Source organism: Bos javanicus, chromosome 22, assembly GCF_032452875.1.
Source record: "Bos javanicus breed banteng chromosome 22, ARS-OSU_banteng_1.0, whole genome shotgun sequence".
Lineage (NCBI taxonomy): Eukaryota > Metazoa > Chordata > Mammalia > Artiodactyla > Bovidae > Bos > Bos javanicus.
Window position 1 is genome coordinate 49,510,401 of NC_083889.1, and position 24,906 is coordinate 49,535,306.

The 24,906-nt window shown below is 42.8% G+C and overlaps 1 protein-coding gene across 13 annotated transcripts in view; it reads right to left on the reverse strand.

The window, feature by feature from the left end:
- The window catches only part of DOCK3 (dedicator of cytokinesis 3), a 304,579-nt gene that overhangs the window by 71,552 nt on the left and 208,121 nt on the right, over nucleotides 1–24,906 (reverse strand). For 10 of the 13 annotated variants that reach the window (XM_061397478.1, XM_061397475.1, XM_061397472.1 and 7 more), the window contains 10 exons: nucleotides 22,721–22,846; nucleotides 18,607–18,624; nucleotides 13,010–13,134; nucleotides 11,375–11,537; nucleotides 10,597–10,703; nucleotides 9,885–10,056; nucleotides 9,441–9,538; nucleotides 6,260–6,343; nucleotides 4,963–5,063; nucleotides 3,754–3,835 (listed from right to left, as the gene is read on the reverse strand). In XM_061397478.1, coding sequence (XP_061253462.1) covers nucleotides 3,754–3,835; nucleotides 4,963–5,063; nucleotides 6,260–6,343; nucleotides 9,441–9,538; nucleotides 9,885–10,056; nucleotides 10,597–10,703; nucleotides 11,375–11,537; nucleotides 13,010–13,134; nucleotides 18,607–18,624; nucleotides 22,721–22,846 — 1,076 coding nt within the window. The remainder of the gene's footprint in view (nucleotides 1–3,753; nucleotides 3,836–4,962; nucleotides 5,064–6,259; nucleotides 6,344–9,440; nucleotides 9,539–9,884; nucleotides 10,057–10,596; nucleotides 10,704–11,374; nucleotides 11,538–13,009; nucleotides 13,135–18,606; nucleotides 18,625–22,720; nucleotides 22,847–24,906) is intronic. The other 3 variants (XM_061397473.1, XM_061397477.1, XM_061397469.1) reach the window with 1 other exon arrangement.

The window sequence follows — 24,906 nt, forward strand, 5'->3', positions numbered from 1 at the left end:
AGAATGCTCAAACTACCACACAATTGCACTCATCTCACATGCTAGTAAGGTAATGCTCAAAATTCTCCAAGCCAGGCTTCAGCAATATGTGAACGGTGAACTTCCTGATGTTCAAGCTGGTTTTAGAAAAGGCAGAGGAACCAGAGATCAAATTGCCAACATCTGCTGGATCATGGAAAAAGCAAGAGAGATCCAGAAAAGCATCTATTTCTGTTTTATTGACTATGCCAAAGCCTTTGACTGTGTGGATCACAATATAGTGTGGAAAATTCTGAAAGAGATGGGAATACCAGACCACCTGATCTGCCTCTTGAGAAATCTGTATGCAGGTCAGGAAGCAACAGTTAGAACTGGACATGGAACAACAGACTGGTTCCAAATAGGAAAAGGAGTTCATTAAGGCTGCATATTGTCACCCTGTTTATTTAACTAATATGCAGAGTACACCATGAGAAACACTGGACTGGAAGAAACACAAGCTGGAATCAAGATTACGGGGAGAAATATGAGTAACCTCAGATATGCAGATGACACCACCCTTATGGCAGAAAGTGAAGAGGAACTAAAAAGCCTCTTGATGAAAGTGAAAGCGGAGAGTGAAAAAGTTGGCTTAAAGTTCAACATTCAGGAAACAAAGATCATGGCATCCGGTTCCATCACTTCATGGGAAATAGATGGGGAAACAGTGGAAACAGTGTCAGACTTTATTTTTCTGGGCTCCAAAATCACTACAGATGGTGACTGCAGCCATGAAATTAAAAGACGCTTACTCCTTGGAAGGAAAGTATGACCAACCTAGATAGCATATTCAAAAGCAGAGACATTACTTTGCCAATAAAGGTCCGTCTAGTCAAGGCTATGGTTTTTCCTGTGGTCGTATATGGATGTGAGAGTTGGACTGTGAAGAAGGCTGAGCACCGAAGAATTGATGCTTTTGAACTGTGGTGTTGGAGAAGACTCTTGAGAGTCCCTTGGACTGCAAGGAGATCCAACCAGTCCATTCTGAAGGAGATCAGCCCTCGGATTTCTTTGGAAGGAATGATGCTAAAGCTGAAACTTCAGTACTTTGGCCACCTCATGTGAAGAGTTGACTCATTGGAAAAGACTCTGATGCTGGGAGGAATTGGGGGCAGGAGGAGAAGGGGACGACAGAGGATGAGATGGCTGGATGGCATCACTGACTCGATGGACGTGAGTCTCAGTGAACTCCAGGAGTTGGTAATGGACAGGGAGGCTTGGCGTGCTGCAATTCATGGGGTCGCAAAGAGTCGGACACGACTGAGTGACTGATCTGATCTGATACTTTTTTTTTTTTTAAGATTCTTTTCCCACGTTGGCCATTACAGAGTACTGAGTAGAGTTCCCTGTGCTATACAGCAGGTTATTATTACTTATCTCTTTTATACATAGTAGGGAAGTACTTTAATCTTTTTAAATTAGAAAAATGTTTTTTACTTTAATTTTTAAAACCTTTCCTCAAAAGTCCAAATGGTCCTTGAGCAGTAAGTATCTATGTACTGAGAGAACTGCCAAATTATTTCCATGTAGCTATGGAAGTGAATAACCATAGACTATTATGGAAGCAGCTGAATTCAAGAAGATACAGGATCAAAAGAAAATTAAATTTCTCTCATTTTTCTCGGGTCTAGTAACAAAAGGCTACAAAGGCAATGATGTAAGAACCTCTCTTAAATTTATTCCAAGAAGGAAGAGTACTTTAAGAAGTCTTCTGCATCTTTGAGAAACAGCTGGCACCTGACATGTGCCAGCCATCTCACCAGGGGTCCAGTTTGGAGAAAACTGGCCTCTAGTTGCACAGGAGCTGGCAGACCCAACACACCCATTCACCATCCTCTCCCAGACCAGGACACCTGCCATCAACAGTTTATGAACAATACAGGAGACAGAACTCCCATAACATGTGTTGGGAGCAGAATCTGATTTTGAGGAGCCCCTGGAGATTGGCCCATGCTTATGAGCTGAGTAATTCTCTTTTAAGAGAATTCAAGATTCTATACATTCTAATCAAAGAAAGGCTAAAGATCTCCCAGACACTGGAAAGGCAGAGTCATGAAGCACTGAGGAAAAACTTTTCCAAGGATGAAATATGGAGCTCTGGCCACCTCTTCAAAGCAGCTTTTCCTAAACTCTTGATGTGAAGTAAAACCTCCTCTCCAGCCATTCTATGCCAAAATCCTATTTATTTCTTTAATAGCATAATTAATTTTTTTCTCACTGACTTTGTATGTTTATCTTTGTATGGTTTATCTGTTGGACATGTTTATTGTCTGCCTTTTCCCCACTTGAATGGAGGTGCTATTAAGGCCGAACCTTTCTGTGTGGGTTCCTGATGAATCCCCAGTAGGTAACCCAATGTCTGACACATGGCAGGTATCAAGCAATATTGGCTGAATGAATGACTCTTGGAAGAAAACTAAGATACCATCTCCAAGGCTTTAAGCAATTAATTTCTGAACTCACACAGAACTTTTTGCATTTAACTCCACGTGTACCCCTCAATTATGCAGGGAACCTCACAGATGCTGGGGTTCAGAGAAGAACAGAATCCAGGCCCTACCCTCACATCACACTTGGCACTCTGTTCTACACCTGTGTTTGAGCCTAATTCCCTTTAGGACACAGGGGATGTGTTCTTCCAGGGGAAAGGGCAGTCTTACTCCTCTCTGCATCTCAGCAGCCATGACATGCTGTTTGCTCAGCCAACACGTATTGCATGAAGGTCAGAAGTGAGACTTGAGGCCTCAGGCTTTTATAGAATGTGCTGAGAACAGGCAGGGAAAATACAGATTTATGATTTGATTTTGCCTCTTTAAACTGATGATGCTTAGGAGAACATGTGTTTGAACTGTTACCACACGAATAACACAAGCATAGGCCCACTATAGTACTTAGAGCAGACGGTGAGATATTCAAAGAGGACAGAGAAAAAGCAGAACTACTTTGCTGCCATTCTTCTTTTATTACTAACTAGAAAGGGTGGGAAAGACATGGTTAAAAATAAACTTAAAACAAGTGACTCAAGAACAAGAAAAGATAGGGATGAAAGGAAAGACAGAAAACATGAACTTGCTTTAAGTGAGTTCTCAGAGGATATGAGTTTTTTTTTTTTTTAAATTGTTAATATGGAGAACTGCTGAGCAAGAGGGGAATCAACATTCTCATAGGTGGTTCTCTACAGCAGAAGCAGCAGTCATGAGAAAACGAGTTACCAGAAAGTGTAGTTAACTCACAGTGCGGACAGTCCCCTGGAAAGGGGAGCTGTCCAGCACTGCAAAGGGCTGCCTGATCATGGCTTTAAGATTATCTTCTTCTCAACATATCCACATACAGTGCATTCACTCAGTTCTTTTTACTTAAAACAGTTATATAAAATACCATGTTCAGTAAACACTGAAGAAGCGGAAAGTATTAGATAATCTTATTTCTAATCAATGTTGGCTTATTTCTAACCAACACTGGCTTCGATACTTCAGCCAGTGGAAGCAAAGACTGACGCTAAGGGTAGAAACGAGGCAGTGGGGATGACTACGAGCCGCAGGTACATCATCCCTCCCTCCTGCTCTCAGATAAAATTATGAGGAATAAAGACCTTTTAGGGCAAAATCAACGTGAGGAAAGGGCAGTTAGGTGGATCAAGGCAGTCATTCCACGCTGTCTACACTTGTCCTGTACTCTACTCCACGGAGGTTACTTGCCAAGCTCTGCAGGGGTGGGCCCTTCTCAGGACATTACCCGCATGGCTTCCTGAATGTGGTCCTGACGAATCAGTTCTGCTGAGCAGTCCATGTACCACTTCAAACAGCGGATTAGCTCCCTGGGAAAAACAACAGTCCAGAAACCCCACTTTAATCCAAAAGCAATGCAGCCTGAAATACCTGCAGTCCTAAATTAGCCATAGAGGAAATAATATACTGCTGACGAGCTAGAATGGACCGATGGATTCATTACAGCTGTGGAATCTTTAGACCACCTGGGACCAGACAACACTCCTGACCAAGAGATGCCACATTTCAATCAGCAGTTGGAGTCACTCTTTCCCACTTCCCTTGAGACACATTTCTTTTGATTACAATAAAGTTTTCCCAAAGTCATGGGCTGGATGTGTGTTTTCTTTGTTGAAAACTGCTAAGTCTCCAGAATATACAACAATGACTAGTAAATAGCAGGCTCTGAATAAAGGTGTATGGTCCCGTGTGCCCCTCCTTGCTGTCCCAATCATCTTATTTCCTTAGGACCAAGTTATCTGAGTGGCATGGGACTACAGGGTCAGAAAGTCTGCGCATATACACGGCCAAAGAATTCAGAGGTCAAGAGAACAGGCCCTCTGCAGACAGCAGGGTTCACATCTGGGGCATATCAGTCTCGAGCTCTGCATCCTTGAGCAAGTTATGTGAGCTCTCTGTTCTCACTCTCTTCATTTAAAATATAGGCAACAATAGTACCTCTCAAATTATTGTGAATTCTAATGAGATGACACGTGTAAAATATATAGCACAGTGCCTGCTCTCTCCAAAGTGACATCAAAGTATCAGAGTCCAGTGATTCCACAGCTTCACCACCCTTCAGGTTTTAACTCTTCAAAACTTATGTTCATTCCACAGAATAACATGGCAACTTTTAAAATTGCTCTAATGGCTTTAGATAACCTGTGAGTGCTTTCCATGTTTACTCTTTGTATTATCTCTTTTATTGACTGTCTTTTCTTTCCTTTGATATTATTTGTGGATGCTATATTTAGCTATTCACATGCTTCTTACTGAAAAAACAAGACATTTTTAGCAGCTCTTCCATCATTTCTTAGAAGGAAAAGTATGAAAACTATGCAATAAACTATAGTATAGAATGTCAGCAGAAAGCCCACAGGTAACATCATTCTCAATGGCAAAAGCCTGTCTTTCTAGTCAAACACAAGTCCCAATGATGATGCCAAATGCAACTTACTTGTATGCCAGGGCTCCAGCAAAGTGCTTCTGGATGTACGTGTCCATTACAGGTCGGAAGTGGAAATATTTGATGTCTCGGAGCAGGTTGATGATGAATACCTGGGAGAGACAAGGTGTAGCAGAATTCAGCGGAGGCCTCAAACCTACCCCCAGAAGGAAACAACTCTTGATTCTTCAAGGAATGGCAAACTACAAGTGTTTTCTCCAGTGTTTCCAGTGAATGTAAGACTGCCACTCCGGGTATGTATTTCTGTCATGTTTGTACTATTGCTAACAACCCTGGCCTCCCATTCCAAACTTGGGACTCATTTGTCAACACCAGTGACTTTGACCTTTTCTCTTCACAATAATGCTCAGTGGTATAATATGGACCAAGGGAAGACAAAACAATATCTGTGTTGTGGCACAAACATTAAGGTGTCTCAAACACTTGGAAAAGAGAGAAAAAAATATTGTCCTCTGAGCCAAATCATCCTATGAAAGGTTGCACCCTTCAGCAATTAGGGTTGGTTGGCCAGGGAGGCAAGAAGAAAAGTCAGAGAAACAAACTTTGAAAAATATCACTCTAACTCTTGCCTCTGTTGCTCATCTATCATACAGATTTTAGAGTACCTGGTTGTCCTTGAATAATAGTCCTCCTGGAGGACTGGACATGTTCAACAAAATGCACTAAATATTCAGATCACTGTCTTTTCTCACTGAGCAACCTTCTGAGACTCTGGTTCCCAGACAACTGTTTACAGGGAGAGGGTGTGATGCTCAGACCAGCACAGAGAGTCTCTGCTTTTCTGGTGGTTATATCCTTTGTTTTTGTTTTTAATATTTATTTACTTGGCTGTGCTGGGTCTTAGTTGTGGCACTCAGGATCTTCAGTTGTGGCATGTGAGATCTAGTTTCCTAAACAGGTATTGAACCCAGGCCCCTTGCATTGGGAGTGCAGTCTTAACCACTGGACCACCAGAAAAATTTCTGTATCTACTTTGTAAGTGGAAAACGAGCTGTCTTGTTTCCTTTATTGGTCTCTGGGCCTTTTGTTGGTGTAGGTCACTATTTCAGCAACCCTGCGATAGTATGAGACTGAGTATCAAAACCACAAAGCAGAGGTCCAGATTAGCTCATATAGGGATGTTCCAGGTAGGCAGGTTGTTGGTCTTGCCTGGTGACACTCATCAGTCCCTTTCCTGTTGGGAACATCTACATCTTGTGCCGACTCACTCAAATAAACTGCTTTCCTCAGATTTTTAAAAAGTATGTGACAGGAATAATCAATAGAAATCAGGAAAGGTAAGACTTACCAAAGACTGAAATACCAGCAGGCCATATTTCTCTGTGTTATCATCCAAAATCACAAAGAGTGTATCTAAGATGTCCTGCAGAAACTGCAACAGCATAAAAACCAGAGGGCTCAGGTCTAGGACCTTGGACACATGGTCAGACATTCAAACACCAACGAATTTATCTCCCAAACAAACAAAATCAAAGATCTCCTAAGACCTCACACTACCACTTAAAAATAACCTGGTATTCCATCTCCACCTAGCCAAGAAATAACTAGGTGAACTTTGGGTGTTTGATTACAGCCCAAAGGGCCCTAAGAGAGACCTAAAGAGGCTCTTCCTGTTGGGTAAGTGCTAAACTTATAAGAAAGAGCAATTACCTAAAAAATTTAGACCACCCATGAAGAATAGCAATCTTGAAGGCAATCTAACTGATTTTGATGTCAAATTCATTTTGAGAAAAAGTGCCTACTTTCCTGGGACCCCGAAATTCAGTAGTCTCTTATTGTCTACTATGACCTAACTCTGTAGAGGACATCTGGATAAGGATGTGACAAGCTAGGCCTACAGAAACTTATTTTTTGGTCTAGAAATTAGTATCCCAGGAGAAGAGAGAATGCAGCTGATGAGGGATGTCAAAGAGGGTAAAAGATCTGGAGACAACATTTTTCTTTTTTTGAGCAGGTGCCTTTTTCTTTCTAAGATGCCAAAGTCCAGGGAGAGAATAATAAATATTCATGGATGCTCCCAGTTTTCAAAAATCAAACCTAATACTCTGTTTGTCAAAATGTAATTTAATGATATAATGTTTACAACTTGCTTCAAAACAACATAAGGTAGAAGGCATGGATGAGGGATTTATGGGCAGGACTGGCCAGGGGTTGGTGACAGTCAGGGATGAACGACAGGGATGTGTAGGGTTATTTATTCTGTCTGCATCTTTGGATGCTTGAAATTTTCCAATAAAAAGTAAAAAATAATTAAAATGATAGCATATTCCCTTTACATTCTCTCCTGGCTGGCTTGAGAAAAATACTGATGCTAAAACCAGAAATACTGGTAGGATGTTCTCTTGTCGGGAATGTAACAACTCATCCTTAAAAAGATCACAGAGTTTTCATAGTATGTGGTCTGCTCTACTGGTGAAATTATTAATATGTTTAGAAGGAAAAAATGCCCTGAGTGTAAATTTATCTTAAGTTTCAAAACTAGTTTGTATAAAGTTTCAAAAGCTTGTTTGTATAAAGAGTTCTTTTAAAAATTTATGATACTCTGATCAATTAACACAAAATTCATATAAGACTTCATAAAAGTACAAAGAAATACACAGACTTTAAAATTATTTCTCATGTGGAGACACCATGTTGTGTATTACTGAGTCAATGGAGCTGTAAAATGAAAGCACAGACAGTGCAGTGGTAACAGATTTGATCCCTGCAATGACGGAGCCAAGAATGTCCACTCATGGACAAGGTGCCTTTCTGAAATTGAATCTCTAGCCTACATTCCACTGCGCTTGCTAATCACCCAAAGCATGTCCATTCTCCTCAGTTGAGTTCAGTCCATTGTGCAGAATCCACCTACCAGGCTTTCACCATCGGGAAGTGCCTGGGGTTCTTCTTGAGCTCAAGTCAGGTGGGCAAACACCTGGCTTCTACACAGTGTGGAGAAGCCCTAGGGTAACAACTGGGGTTGGGCAGTGTTGCTGTCAGTTTGCTCAGGCCGTTAGGTGGGAAGTGTCACAAAAGCACATGAAGAGACACGTGTACCCCAATGTTCATCGCAGCACTGTTTATAATAGCCAGGACATGGAAGCAACCTAGATGTCCATCAGCAGATGAATGGATAAGAAAGCTGTGGTACATATACACAATGGAGTATTACTCAGCCATTAAAAATAATACATTTGAATCAGTTCTAATGAGGTGGATGAAACTGGAGCCTATTATACAGAGTGAAGTAAGCCAGAAGGACAAACACCAATACAGTATACTAATGCATATATATGGAATTTAGCAAGATGGTAACGATAACCCTGTATACGAGACAGCAAAAGAGACACTGATGTATAGAACAGTCTTATGGACTCTGTGGGAGAGGGAGAGGGTGGCAAGATTTGGGAGAATGGCATTGAAACATGTGAAATGTCATGTATGAAACGAGATGCCAGTCCAGGTTCAATGCACGATGCTGGATGCTTGGGACTGGTGCACTGGGACGACCCAGAGGGATGGTATGGGGAGGGAGGAGGGAGGAGGGTTCAGGATGGATTTTCTTTTAAAAATTTAGAAAAAAATAATTAAAAAAAAAAAAAAAACAAATAGATGGTGAGACAGGGTGGGGCAGAGGGAAAAAAGGATTAAACTTTTTTCTTCTCTGTCCAGCTTTAGAACTGCTGATATTTCTGGATCATAGTACTACATTGTAAATTTTATTTTCAAAATAAATTTATATATAATAGTTTGCTCTGGGGAAAACAGATTTCTGTCTTAAAAGCAACTCCAAAGGTAAAATGAAGAAGGACATCTAGAACTTTAAAATCAGTTTTTCTATATGATGTCTTCATAGTTTTTGAAATACAGCATTTTAAACTCCATTTCTGTCTCAAATAGCTATAATTATCAAAGGAGCTGTACATTCAATATTTGAAAACACACACACACACACAAAAAAAAGCCGTTGAGGCAGAGAGGAGGGTAGAGTTCTCTGGTCTGGACTCTTAAGTGAGAGACTGGGCAAAATCAGGAGTTCCAGTTCATGGAGAATATTTAGAGTTATTCTAGATAATCCAGAGAGTGGGGCCAGGAGGACACCAGGCTGGGTTTGTGGTAGAGGTTTACAGAGTAAGCAGATAGAGGAAGCGAGCGGAGACCTAGAGGCATGCAGGTGGCAGCCCACACTGGGACTGTTTCTGAGAGGCTGCCCTTTAATTATCACTTTGCTTTCTGGGAAGAAAAACAAGCCAGAAAATAGGGTTTAAAACTTAAATATAGTTTCTAAAAGGTAATAAACCTGATGTGATACCTACTTTAAAGAAAGAAGCTAATTGAAAAAAACAAAAATAACTTTATCTCTACTCACTTAACTATATACCTTAAAAAGTGGTCTCAGGGGCTTATAGGCAGAAATCAAGGGGAAGTAAGGCCCTCTGCACAGATTCTTGCTCAGCTAGCACGTGTGAACTAGGTGAAAGCCATACCTTAACAATTTCCTCCCCACTGACATGCCGCAGCCGCCCAAGGATGTCCATGATCCGGTCTGGAAAGGCCTTCCATTTCAGCAGAGCAAGGAGGTCCACTAGGAAGCAAGCCCCAAAAATGGTGAACCCTGGCTATGTCATGGGCAAGCAAAGCCTAGACTCCCCCTGCCAAGGGTGGGTGGGATCTAGAGAGACAGAAATAGCTGGAAGCAGTGAAACAGCCTCCAGAGTGCTGCGATCAAGGCTACAGACACATCTGTAAAACCATGGAAAACCCCTTAGCTTGCTATTACCAAGTGATTCCCTAAACTTCGAATGAGAAGAATTCCCTCACTACGGCATGAAAAAGCAGAAGCAACAATTTCTGTCTCTTGACAAATACCAGCAACATGAAGCAGCAAGTGGGGACAGTGCAGGGCTCCACCCTGCAGGCACCTGGCCTACCGTTCTGGGTGAGCTTGGTGGAAGAGAGCTGTGTGGAAATGAAGAAAGACTCTTTGGTGCTGCGCTGGAAGATGAGGCTGGAGGGGATGTTAGGGCAGCCATTGTAATCCTCTTTGCAGCAGGGCAGGCCCAGGTACAGAGCGTGGTTGTTAAACGTGCTATTCTCATCACACTGTAGGCATAAGTAGAGAACACAGAATATTTCTGGAACCATGCCACATGTAAAACATCAGTCCCAGGGATTTTGGGTTCTTGAGGCTGGACCTTGGACCTCAGGTCCTGTTAGAAGAGTGTTTCCTAAGCACTTTAAAAGTGTTTTCCATTTCTTCCCCCAGAATGGCTCACACGCCTTTTTAAAGAAAACATGGCGAAGCTCATGCCCTCTATCTGTTGTGCAGAAAACTTCGTGCCGGCTTTGCTGTGATAGCTGACAGAATCAGAGTCTCAAATGGCAGGTTTCCAAATGTAAAAGCCAAGGCCGTAATGGCACAAAGGGGCTGAATAACAGATTTCCACAACTAGTGGAGTGAGAAGTTGGAAACAAAGGCCCTGCTGGCGTGACCTGTGGGAAAAGACAAAAGCCTGCCCACAGGTGTCCTGCTGTCTCCACCTGCACTCCACCCTAGATCCTCTGGCCCACTCAGGGGGAACCACCTGACCGAGAACCACATGTGAGAGTGGTCTGAGCAGGGGACAGACTCAGGCTCCGTACCTTGTACACGTAGAGCTCATGGATGTCATCGGAGAGGGTGGTGCCATCGTCCCGCATCAAGGGTGAGAATGCAAAGCCGAAGAGTTTCTTTTCCCCTTTGTCTTTGGCTGCAATCAGAGCCAAGCATGAGTCGTTCGGCCTCTCACCTCCCTTTCCAACAGAAATTCCCCTTTTCCTTATCACCTTGTGTGCTTTACTTCTTTGTCCCTTACTTTGTTCATTAAATAGTTAGCAACCTGATGGTAAGAAGGATCAGAAATGTACTAGGCTGAGTTTCCATTTATATCGCAAGGTACGCACGCTACCTAGAACCAAACAGAAACTACATGGCTAGTCTTGATAAACCAGGGGCTCTTTAAGAAGGAGTTTACTATATACAAAGGAAACCCCCAAAGAGGAATGACCCTGGCAATTATCCACTGTCCAAGTCAGACACTACAAAAGGCCAACAACATCAGATCTCATTTTTAAAAAATATTTCTTTTTGATGTGGACCATTTTTAAAGTCTTCATTGAAGTTGTTACAATACCTAACCAGGGATTGAACCCACAACCCTGGAACTGAATATGAAGTCTTAACCGCTGGACCCAGGGAAGTCCCCAGATTCCACGTTTTTGAATCACTGTCCAAAGAAGAGTCTCTGATGACATCCCACCTCTGTGTACACAACTCCTCATTTTCTTGCCCTGATACTAATAAAACTCTTATTTCTGTCTCAGAGAAGGAAGAGTTATATTTATATTCTCAAAGCAATGTAGAGAGAGAAATCTCACTCACTGGAACAGTGTCTGAACTCAAAGCGCAGGTGGGAGCCCCGGAACCGGTCGATGGGGATGGGCAATTTGATAATCTCTCCCCAGCGAGGACTGTTGCTGTGGTAGAGGACGAAGGAGTGGTAGGAACTCCTGTTGGGCTCTCCTGAACCCAAGCTGATGCAGTCCTGGAAGAGAGAAGCAGAGCAACATACCATCATACTGGAGGGGTCCCTTGGATTTCTCTGGACATTTCACTTCTTCCTTTGTGAGGGTCTCATTTTTCCATCAGGCCAAATCTATCAGGTGACTGAAATTCAGACTCTAGGGGCAACTGTGAAGATGGCATAAGGAGCCAGCAGTCACAGTGCTCCTTGTTCTCCTTGGAGCAGAGGCAACCGCACACACCACTCAGCTCACCTGAAGGAAGCTGAGTGGTGCCATCTGAATCACTAAGGCAGACTCTTCATCCTCATTAAGAAAGAAATGGACTCAGTGAAGTCAACTGTACACAGAGCTTTCCAGATCAGAGAAATAATTAAATAACAAAACGGAGAGAACCGGTTTTCTAATCTTCAGCCCAAAGGTGCACTGGCATTTTATGTTGCCTGTGGCTGACTGTTCTTGGACATAACCAAGGTAGACCAGATTTAACTTGACCCCAGTTTCCAAATATTACTGTGAAAATGCAGTCCCATGCCCCCCGGGAAGCTGCAGGCAATACAATCCGGAGCAGCTCCCTGTCCACACAGGGCAGAGTGAACAGCTGAGAGCTCTGCTGACCCCCACATTACTCATGCAAACAAGAATTGCCTTAGTCCTTGAGGTGGGTTTTTTTTAATGACACACATATCTCTAATACCACATCTACCCTCCATTTCTTTCTATTAAATAGCTTTGAGAGATGACTGTACTAAGTTTACCTCTTTCCTTCTGTAAAATGTGGATGATCACTGCTGTTCTGCCTACCTCATGAGGCTGCTGTCAACACACAGAAGCAAGGTTTGTAAAAGACTGATTTGCCTTCTACCATGTGGCATGCAAACAATGCCTTCTCATTTACCAAGGACTTGACCATGACTTGACTAAGGGAAAAACTGACATAATGAAAGTAGAAAAACAGCACTCCGGGTCTTCTCTTTTAATCAAGAGTGTCAGAGGGTCCTTGTGCTGCACTGGTTGGAAATCACCTTTGGGGGCCTGAGTCTGATGTTCCTTGTCACATAACCTGGTAACAGCAAGTGGGTATACCTATTTACTAAAGAGCAAATATAACTTTCTATATTAGCTCTAGGACCTAATAACAGGTCCAAACGAGTGGGACCTAATAACAGTTACCAAAACTAAGCAGCTGGATGCTAGACAGGTGGCTGAAAAAGTAACATGTAGGACAGAACTGTAGGGAATAGGTCTAAATGAGGACAGGAAGGATTCAGGTCAGACACTAGGAAGAATTTCTGAAAAGGCTGTATGACCCTGGAAGTCATTATCAGAGCATACTGCAGGGTTTCTCTGAAGAGAAGCTAAGGTGGAGAAGAGTCTTAGGAAGTGATTTGAGTTCAGTCCCTCTTGAGGAGGATGGGTCTCTGGACAAAGTCCACAGAAACACTAAAATTATTACAGGATTAGCTGCCGTTTCAAACTGACCGGCAAACCTTACCTTCAAGATTTCGCCGTCTGCGTAAAGCACATACATAGTCACTTCAATATTCTTTTGAACGCTCTTTCCCCCTCTCTCAAAATCCCCCTTCTCCAGGGTGAGGTACAGGTCATTGCGGATATCACCTGCGGGGAAAGAAGTGTCACGCATTCATGACTGCAGAAGCCACTGTGCCCCATGTGCGTGGAGGACAAGGCTAGCATCTGGATCCTCCAGGGTTCAGGGAGGTGCTCAGGGCATTCCAAGCTTGGTTAATAACAATGGACGTTCCACCAGTATCAGTGCAGCAGTACTCAGGTGGGTTAGTCATGTGCCCTCTAAGTCTGAATCTTAAGGCTGTTCACCACAGCTTGGCTAGGGTGGGAAAAGGCAGACTGTGGGGGACTGCTCAACCTCTCTCCCCTCCAAAAGAATGGCTGTAATCTAATCCTCCAAAAGAGGAAAGGTTTTACAATCAAAAGGAATAGCACTTCCTTTAATCATATCTACGTCTTAACCACTAATTCCTCGTCCTTTCCCTCTCTTTGCTACCTTTTCTTTTGGCAGCCCTCCATCTTTCTGAGTCTGCCTAGAGGATACACTGCTCCTTCCTTCTGGAGGCTTACGTAGTTTCATTCCCTGCTGGGGTGCCAGCAGGTCACTGGATGGGCAAGTTTTCTTCTTTTTGTAGCAAGTGCTCTGGGAGCAGATGACTCCCCCAAAGCGCAGGTGCCAAAGCACTGGGGCGACAGTGTTGTGCTCCTGTGCTTTGAGTCCAGCCCGTGCAGCCCACACTGGCTGCTTTAGAGTGGGCAGGAGCAGAACCAGCTGCAAGTCTGAAATGACCTAAGTCTCAAATGCCTTTTTCTTTAAGGGGGGGATGGAACTGTCTGTTCATGTATAAAAGGAGCTTATATGGGCTGCTCTAAGCTTCTAAACCCGCAAAGTGACCAATTTTACTTAACACAAACTAAGAAGGACTTTTGACTTGCAAAAAAAAAAAAAGTAAAGCCTATGGGGGGGGGGGAATTTCAAAGGAAGAAAATGACAAGGGAAACCAGGTGAGGCCAAAGTGAGATGTGTCGGCAGCCTGAAGAAATCAACTGAAAGTTAATGGAACAATTCATTAACTTGCAAAGCAAACCAGTTCAGAAATCAAATTCTTTCTACTTCAGTTTCTACAAAAACTGGCACATCTAAGTCTGTTCATTACTTGGAATCACAATGACATAAAGAGGCTTTGTTTTTGGTGAGCTACTAAGCTTTCTGGTTTGGCCAGGTACTTAATGAGAGCCTCTTTTCCGCACTGCCCACTTCTCTAACTGTGGGTGTCTGAGTGTCTCTTACACATGAAACAGTGATAGATTAAGACTGGCCCATATCTTGGGCTTTAGGGGTCTTTATGTCCAAACCTTCTGTTCTTCATATTGCCTTCCTACCCTATGAGTACTGTCAATTTTTTTTTTTTTTTGGTCACATAATACTCTCAAAAGAGCAGTCCATGAGAAACGATTATTCTCTGACAATGCAGAGAACTTTAACAAGCGAAAGCTATTTCCCTAAACAAATAGCCCTGAGGCTTCACGAAGGGAAGAAGAAAATGTGTTCTTGAAAATCACATGCAAATGCAACTGCTGGGCACCTGGGACCGACTTCAGGGGGTCCATCCTTGCAGTCGGTACAGACTTTCCTCCTGGGCTGAGCAGAACCTCTACTTTGAATTCTGATGAGTCTGGAACTTTAATCTTCCTCTTTTGAACAATCCTACTTGGGTCCTCCTTCACTTTCATGCATTGGAGAAGGAAATGGCAACCCATTCCAGTGTTCTTGCCTGGAGAATCCCAGGGACGGGGGAGCCTGGTGGGCTGCCGTCTATGGGGTCACACAGAGTCGGACACGACTGAAGTGACTTAGCAGCAGCAGCAGGTCATTAAAAAGAGCACTTGTGTGCAGGTAGGGTGGGGAAGGCAAGCAGGAGGAGAAGGAAAACTCAAATTCATCAGTTTGCTACTGTCAGAACAGAGGATGAAAAAAATCAGCCCTCAAAGTAAAATTCAAAATTACTGGGAACTTAACTATAGGTTATTGCCATTATAATGGGGGAAATCAGAGTTGGTTACACCTTAAATTTTTAAAAACTGGAACAGACACCTCAGAGCTTTCTCCTGATAATAGCCTCTTAGTTACATATTAGCTTTTCTATGGAACTTAAGTAATTATTCAATTTCTAGGATGATTTGGCATAAAGTGAATAGAGAATTTTAATATCTAAAGAATAGGTGCTTTGTTTAAAATTACCCTGGTTTAAATCAGCACTCTCTGGAAGTTATTCTCAAGACAATTCATGTGACTCTTCAAAGCAGATGTTGGCTACCAGCAACAGTATTCTAGCTTGTACAAGCATTTTAAATTTCTGTGGCTCTATACAAAAGGTAACATATTATAGTAAGTATGTCCCTAAATGGAACATTTCAAACTTTTCCTAGCATTGTATGATATAAAATACTAATATCAAATTGAACATCATCTTACAGATGGATAATAACAGAATTTGGTCTGTTTTGGTTTTATAGAGTGAGTTCATAGTTTCTGGGAAGCTTCTCCAGGGTATTTTAAACCAGAATGCCAATTTCAAATGAAGGACTGAGCTAGATATTCCTACAGGTTTCATTCTTTTAAAATTTTCTATTTAAATAGAATGCCTTTTGTGATTATCTAGAAAATGTGTAAATACACATAACTGTACCCTCTGAGTTACACACTGAAGCAGCTTGATTTCATCAGATCTTTCCTCTTTATTTACAGAATAGATCTGCCTAGAACCAAGGCCATTCTCAGTCAGAAGAGTTGCAATTTTGTAAATTATGGCCTCAATTTTGAAAACAGCTCTTTGTAACAGTTAATGTAGCTGGGGCCTTCTCCTCAAAAGCTCTCTGGAGGATCATTTAAATTGAACTCTCCACTAATTCTCAAGGAACTAGAAGAAACAAATGTGAAGAGCTCCAGGATGTAATGAGCCAGGCCTGCCTTACAGAGAGCTTCCCAGGGTCCCCGCTGTTCACAGCTATCCTGATCGCATGTTACATGTTTACAAAGACTACTAGTAGGATCATGGGTTAATACTGTCTCCAGGAGGCTTGTGTAAACTTTAGCACCAGTGGCCGGGAAATATTACCAGGAGAGGCATGAGGACAGGCACCTTACAATAAGGATGGGAAAGAGAAGGCCTGAGCAGCAGTTTCTGTGATTAGTTTGGAGACCACTGCGTATATCTGAATCATCTAGGGAGCTTGTTAGAACTAGATTTCGAATATTCACCCTTAGAGATTCTAGTAGGTCTTGGGTGGGGCTTGTGTACTTGTATCTTTAAAAAGCATCAGGTAACTCTGATGCTCTCCAGGGTTTAACATCAGGGGACCATAAAGTGTGGGTCTGCTGGGAAGATGCTAGTGAAGTCTGTCTGGGGGTGTGGAACTGGGTAGCTCTTAAGACAGCATGGAGGATTGATGGGACGGGTATGGAGGGGGGAAGCTTTCTGGAAGCAAGTGGGAGTGTGTATTGTGGAGGGCAGCCCTGATTCCATTTGCTAGGTGTCCTCTGCTTCCTAAGATTGGCAGAGCCTCTAAAAGCATCAGCAGTGCCTTACATCTCTGAATGCTTGGTGCTCAGTTGACACGCAACAGAGTTTCTTGAATGGGAAGATGAATGAATGAGGCTGTTCTTGTAAGAGCGCTTCAGAATAAATAATCTTTGTCCCTTTTTCAGTTTCACACAGCAGCCAGTGACAGCTGTTGGTACAGCTGCATGTCAGAGAACTAGGGACTTAAGAGTCGGCAGAGGCTGGCAAACTTTTTCTGGAAGAGGCCAGATAGTAAGTACCTTTCAGGCTTTGTGGGCCACATGTTCTTTGTTTTCACAACTCTTTTAAAACGTAAAAAACCATTCTGAGTTGGCAGACAGTATGAAAGGCTTCTGGATTTGGCCTATGGGCTATAGTTTGCTGATACAGTGTTCAACTGTCTAGAGCAGCGTCACGACCCAGCAACACTCCAGATTCCTAGAAGTCGACACAAAACAGATGCTGGGGAGGGAGCCAGGTCAGGGACCTGAGGCCGTCTGATGATGTCAGGGATTGGCCTGAAACATTCTGGGGTCCTTAGAGACAGAGGTCTCAGAAGGAAGCAGTGCTTTGCAGCCACCGGAATCCCAGGGGGCTGGGAAGCACTGGGACAGAGCTGCATCCAGCAGAGAACAGCGTGCGCTTCAGTGGCCGGCCTGATCATCCAAAGACCTGCATCCTAGTGCGACTCTGGAGAAACAGCTCATCACATGTTTGCAGGTCTCCTCTGAAAGCAGTCTCTACAGAGGTTTTAGAGTCTTCGAGGTCCAGCTCAGGCACCAGAGTCTCTGTTAGCAAGATCGTCTCTTGCCAGACACGCCAGCCTTACTTGGAGTTTAGGGGGCACTACGTCTTGCTTGGATTCTTTATTACATTCATGTTCCTTCTGTACAAATGACTCACACCACGTGTGAGGCTCTGGGTTCAAGGATAATAGTGTTAACTACTACATTATTTAGAACTTGTCCAATTCGAGACAGGATTAGAAAGAGCTTCTGTGGATAGTGCTTTCTTTCCCTTAAGACCACCTAAAACTAGAACGCATCTTCTCCAAGGAGACACTGCAGCCTGCTCGGGATGGGGCCAATTCCATCTCTTGGCAGAACAGGAGTCTCCTGACAGCATTCACGGAGATGTGGAGATGTTAACTACCATCCTGTATGGACAGTTTCAGACATGTGACCAAAGTTTTATATGCTGGAGTAGCTCTTATTCTGAGGAAGAGATTTTAAAAAAAAGCTCTGGGAAGATTTCTTTAGAGTACCCAGGAAAGACAGGTTCTTTGTTTTTCTAACCAAGTCTTCAATGTCACGCTTCTATTGGTTTCTATTGCTACAAAGTCAGTGACGTTTTCTGCTCTAACAGAATGACAGGAATGGACACGGTGTGACATCACTGTGCATAGTTATTTCTTTCTTGGGTCAGGGATGTGGGGATATTCCAACCCATTGTGGGACCAGATGTGATCATTCCTAAACTATCCCTTAGAGATACAGCCAAAGCTTCATGTGACACTCAGACTGACCACAATCTTTTGAATCTACTTGTGGTAAATACTGTCATCACTCTTTTGAGGAGAACTTTTCTTTCAAAAGTCATGAGATGTGTCCAGCAGAGCTGATAAGAGCAGCTTTCTGCCTTTCTGATTCTTCACAGCTTGGGATAAGCACTACTCATTTTCTTTTCAATGGGAATAGCTGATCTGTCTCATAAAAATCCTTTCCTGTATCTATTCACCTAGGGCTTTGTAAGGTTTTCTCAATATTCCAACATGTCCTTAGTTTTCTCTGATCTTAATAAACACCTAAAGTAATACACAGTCTCTAGGTTGGGCTGGTAGCTTCTCTAACATTGTGTCAGTTATCCCAAAAGGTGAGGCTGATGAAGGATTAATAATGTAAATGACACCCCACCCCAGTATTGCAACATTCCATGAAACAAATGAAGATGGAAACAAAGCAGGCAAAAGCAGACAGGACACACAAAAGCAGGAACTTACACCCAACTATCTTCATCTCTGCACCAGAAAGAAAGGGGCGAGAATGAGGGGACAGCACAGAGAGAAACAAGAACAATTAAGACAAACAGGAAAAGAGAAAAAAACATCACTTGCAGGTTGGTGATGAAGCATGCACTTTATATCAGGGATCAAAGCAAAGGACAGAGTGTATTTCTGAGCACAAGGGCAGGAGTCAGGGGGCCCCCTTGAGGGCTGCCATGCCAGCATAGCTGCCTTCTAAAGGGCAAGGTCAGGGCAACCCAGAGAGGAGCTTGTACCAGGTCTGATTCATAGAGGGGCAAAACATCCCTAAAGCAGAGTACTCTTTAGGACACAGTTCTCAAAGGGGGCCCTAAACCATCACCTGATAGCCTGTGAGGAATACAATGCTCAGGTCCCACCCCAATCCTCCTGTATCAGAAACTCTTGAGGTGGGTTTAGCAATGTGTTTTTCACAAGCCCTGCAGGTGATTCTGATACATACTAAAGTTAGAGCAATACTGGTTTAGGGAAAAAAAAAAAACTTAGCCATCAGCTAGAATATATTAAAATCACAGGGCAGATTTCTTCTGACAAAAGAGAAGCTCATTTAACTAATATGAAACTTGACCCACAACGCCCACGGTAAATGATAACCTTACAAATTCAAGGCTTAGAAAACAAGTTAAAAGGTTTCTTTCCCACAGAGCTATGACAGCTCTGCATTCCTACTGACTCCAGGGAATAGACTCTCCTGGAAAGCTGACACTTGGAAAACTGCACAGAAGCTGGTGGCACCCCCTGCTGGCTTAGACGAGGTTTGGAGGAGGGTACAGACCACTCTTGAGCAAGAGGTTTTAAATCATTCCCTTTCAGTTTACAGTCTTTTGGCTGACAGTTTTCTTGAAAGTTCTAATTGGGCTAATGCTGACAAGTGAGTCACAGAAAGCTCATTCACCTGAAACGTCTGCCCTGCTCCAGTATTTCCTCTCCATTTTCTTGAAAAAAATCTCAAGGAGTAAAAGTGTGTTGTAGAGTTATTAGTTTCTGTAATGAACTAAAATGAGTTGGGAGGGAAGGAGGAACTACCCATAGAAATATGGTGATAAACCAACAAAAGGCTATTAGGTGCTCAGTTTCAAAATCAGGCTTAAGTTCCCATATCGGTTTATTCTTCTGTAATCTTGGATGGAGTTTCCTGGGTTTATGTGCCTTCTCTGCGACTCCCAGAACACCACGAGCAATGGTGGTCTTGCCTCGTGCTCACTACCATGAGTCATGAACACAGCTGGATGCCTATGCAGTCAGGGCCTTGGCTGTGGCAAAGAGTAGGACATCTCCTGTTCACAGCAGTCACATGGTGTATCTTACACACTCGTGGAAAGCAACAGGAGACCACTGGAAAGCCATTTTCTGAAATCCTGTGTCAGATACTGGTGTGGTTAGAACTCGTCTAAATGCTGTAACTCAGACCTACAAGCTCTGTCAATATGCTTTGACAAGGACCTGTCTGGGCCATCTGACATAAAGGACCTCTCCAAATGAGTATCTAGTAGTTTCTCCCAAATGCTGGTAGTTTCAAAATAAGAGCCATAGTATATGAACCATTCTAATTTTTCCATGTATTCTAATTTCTCAGACTTCAGCGCTGAAACGCTCACAGTTATTAACATAGTTCATTTCATTGTTCATTTCTCTTATGACCATGTGTCAAGAAGCTGCAATTTCTTGTAACTCAGTCATACCAGCACCATGAGGGCCGAGGGACCATTGCAGCCCAGATCCAATATTCCCACGGGTGAAGAGTGGACCAGCTGCAGGTGGAGGGTGACCTCACAAAGGGACTTCCTGTCACAGACGTGGTTTCCCAGGACAGGAGGGCCACAACTGGAAACACTGCTGCACACTTTTCTTGCTGCTCTAGCAGAACCTTCAGGGCCAGCCCTATCGTCTCACCCAAGGAGGGCAAACCCACTCTCATGGTATCTTGTGGGGGCATTAAAGGTACTGTCAGTTGTTAGCACACAATCTGTGCAAAAAAAGTCTTTCCTCGAGAGGAGGTAAGGTAAAAGAGAGGAGAGACACATAGAGGACTGCTTCCTGCCTGTGAATCAACCTCACTTTCAGCTCCAGCACTCGATCCTTCAAGAGCAGACAACTCAGCAAAGAGCACATTCACAGCCCCAGTCTGGACACCCTAGGACTGCCAGTGTCTCTGTCTTGTGGGGCAAATCAGACAGTGATGCCTCAGCTGCCCAATGGAGGAAATGCTCCTGACACTCTGCTTGCCTCACCAATGATACTGATACTGCTTACTTCCAAGGTCATGTCCAACTTTCTCAGAAGCCCTTTATCAACCTGTGTGCCAGTGACACAGAGATTCAGAGTGCTCACAAAAAGATCTCTTTCCACAGGAGAGGTATGGATGCTGTAACTCTTGAATTTAGTCTGCTTAAAGATTTTTGACTGAAGCTTGTTTCTTTCTAGTCTCTGCTCACTTTGTTTTGCTTCTATGACTGTGTGAGGGTTAAGAGGAAGGCAATGTCCAAATCTTAGACAAACTAGTTCTTAAAAGAGAGAAAAGACTTCAAGCATATCTTTCAGAATATATGACTCCATATCATGAGCCTGGATAAGCTCATTTAAAAATGATCATCGGATCAGTTTTGGTAATCACCAATTATTTCTTCAGTGACATGTTGCCAAGAAGCTAGGGATGATGTCTGGGCTCTTCTCCTGATCACTAGGGTTACAGAAGGCTGAGAAACTGTCAGGACAGGATGGGAGACATGTCCTGTGGAGGACTTCACCCTAGGACTGTCATTCAAAAGATCCTCTTGTATGCATGAGCAAGAGACAAAGGCTGTTCACAGCAGCTTGCTCTGCAGTCACAGTGTCTATGGAGAGAGAATAAAAGTGACAGAAAACAAGTCTGGGCATAATATGGGGAGCAGAAGGACAGCTGGAATCCATCACAAGGCCTTCTGTATGCTCAGGCTATACTCTTCCCTGGGTATATGCTGGCATATATTTCCAATAAGAGGAGTTTTCAGCACTATGGAGAATTCCAAAGAGGTGATTATTTAGAGTGGTCACTAACAGTTTAGTCTAGCCTGGCTTGGCTCTTTTAAACAAAAGCAAATACGCTTTTAATTTTAGCAGAACACTGAATGAAACTAAATGGAAAAGGTAGGGTCATGCCTCCTGTAATTCATCCAGACAAGGAGCCATTTCCTTGTTCTTCCTTCCTTCTCGTTGTTCCCGTTTTCTCTGGTTCCAGACTGCCTCCCATCCATCAGAGCCATGCCTCTATCCTCCCCTCATTCCCCACAGCCCCCTGGTTCTGATGGCCTGTTTGTATCCACTGCTCTAGCTTGACCCACATCTGCCTCACTAGGAAGCATGAGCTTTAGATTAACCTGCTGGAACCACACTTGAGAGCCAATGCGTTCCCACTTTCTGCCCTGGCTCTCCATCGGGCATTAGGTGAAAGTGGTTAGGACACTTTCTGAGAAACTGGCCCGGTAGTACTATTCACACTGCCTAACCTATACCATCTGCCAATCCATTTTCCTGATATGGTATAGTGTTTTCATTGTTATGATTCATTTTTCTGATACAAATAAATCTGCTACTCCTACATGAACTGGGATTCACTGAGTTTTATTTTTCTGATACAAATAAATCTGCTACTCCTACATGAACTGGGATTCACTGAGTATTATTATTCACAATAATACAGGCATTATTTTCCTTAAAGAGGATGTTCTTACGAGGGGATTCTCTTCTAAGATATGTAACTGAAGAGAAGAGTCTAAAAAAGGCATCCCTGTGAGGAGCTCTGTGTTGATTCCTAACATCCAGTCTCCAGAAGAGACAAAAAGGTTCAAGTGCCAGATTGTGCTGTGTTGCCCTGGTGAAGGTATGTGGGGGCTTCTGGAAAAGAACAAATGCCAACAAGAGCCAAAGGAGCCATTGGCTGCAGACTGCAGTCAGCAACCTGACTCTGGCTGCAGAGGCTGTCAATGGCTGCGGGGCTCCTCCACAGTGTGGTGTGCCACCTGCTCACAAGGGGAGCACCACACTCCGTTCTTCTAACCCTTCTCCCACCCCAGCCCCAAGAGGTTCTGCCTACCTGGCATGATGACATCAGGAAATCCCAATTTTCTTGTAATTGCCAATCCCCTATTAAATATCATGGGATTTTCTCTCCTAATCTGTTCCATGTCTCCACGAAGAAGCTGCAGAGAAATGATAAGACCTACAAAAACAAAAGCATTTTTTTTTTAAACTCAGAATCACACTTCTACCCTAGAAAACACATAAAGAGTTTTTTTTCCCCCCAGAGAAAAATGTGCAAAATTCAGCATTTTTCTTGAGAAAAGTTTTGAGGCAGAAAGTATAAAATATTCTGAAGAGATATTCTAGAAAGCTAATAGAAAAACAGTATCGTAAAAGTAACTTTTCTCAGTGAGCCTATAACCATATTTGAGACCCCCAAAATTGATGTTAAAATGATGGCTTTAAATTTTTGTTCTGAATATGCTACCCAATGATTTACTTGATATCATCAGTAATATTTATCAGTTAAGTTGTCTCACTTTATTAGGTTGCATACTACAAAGCTTAGATACTGTTTTCAAGTCTGTGTATCAAGATATATATACTAACTTCTGAGATTAAAGGTGAATTTTATAAAAAACCTTAATTTTATTCCCTTCTAAAGTTCACTTTCTAATATTTTCTAAAGTAAAATATTTCATTTAACATTTTATAAATTTTTAAAAAATTCTTTTTATATTGAAGTAGTACATGCTTAGACTGTAAATGGTATTGAACTACATACATTAAAATATGTTGTTTATATTTTTAGTAAACAAAAATATAGATAAGCTGCTGCTGCTAAGTCACTTCAGTGGTGTCCGACTTTGTGTGACCCTATAGACAGCAGCCCACCAGGCTCCCCCATCCCTGGGATTCTCCAGGCAAGAACACTGGAGTGGCTTGCCATTTCCTTCTCCAATGCATGAAAGTGAAAAGTGAAAAGTGAAGTGGCTCAGTCGTGTCCGACCCTCAGCGACCCCATGAATTGCAGCCTTCCAGGCTCCTCTGTCCATGGGATTCTCCAGGCAAGAACACTGGAGTAGCTTGTCATTTCCTTCTCCAATGCATGAAAGTGAAAAGTTAAAGGGAAGTCGCTCAGTCATGTCTGACCCTCAGCAACCCCATGGACTGCAGCCTTCCAGGCTCCTCCGTCCATGGGATTTTCCAGGCAAGAGTACTGGAGTGGGGTGCCATTGCCTTCTCCAATAGATAAGCTAAGTGGATAGTTAATTTGATAGGGTCAAAGATTAATTATGTTTATTTGAAAACTGCTTTGAATATACGCAGCAACAAAAAAACAAACAAATTAAAATTAGATTCTTTGTGTAGGTCTATTCTTAGAGAAAATGTGTATTCTTCCAGGATTTTTCAAATGTTTATAATTTGGATGTCTCCCAGTATTCACCCTTCTCCCATCCCTGAAACATCAATCACTTTCCACATGGCACCTGGACCTGAGATGATGCTTCACATTAATACATGTTAAAAATAAAAATTTTAAATTAAAAAAAAAAAAAAAGAATCTAAGTCAAAACCATCTCAAAAACCCAGAGGACTATTCTATTAAAACTCAGACTGTGGTCTGGGAGATTAAGTTGCCCTCCTCTCTGTTCCCCAGCATCCCGAAACCTGGGCTCCCTGGTTTAGCCACTAAAGTATCTGATCGAGCTTCAGTTTCTTCATTTACTCAATGAGGGAGTTGAAACATGATTTCCAAACAGCTTCCAAGTTAAGCCTGGCCAAGAAGCAGTCAGACACACACTCCAAAGAAAAGCAGCCTATTCTCCTGGGTTTCCCACAAGCGCATGAAGACCTGCCCTCAGTAGGGCCATCCTAATTGAGGCTCTCTGAAGTCTATGGTGCTCCCAGCACAGAGGGAGGGTGCTCTTCTAACACTGTTTAAGTGGCCAGTGTCTGTGAGTCATGGACAAAAATCGTAAGACACTGACAATGGCATGGAAACTTTGGTTATTCTGGGAAGTAAGACAAAATTCAGCATTCTAACCTTGTTAGGTGATGGCGGAAACTGCTTTTTGGTTGTTTCTTTTAATGTATTATTACCACTATCCCTCTTTTAAAATGTGTTCCATGTTTTAAACACACCATAGCTTCAGAACTTGTAGCCAAGGGTAGCTTTTTATAAATAAAATACATAAATACAGCAAAAAACATTATAAATATGGGCATGAACAGTCTTCCAAATTGCAACTTGTTTTG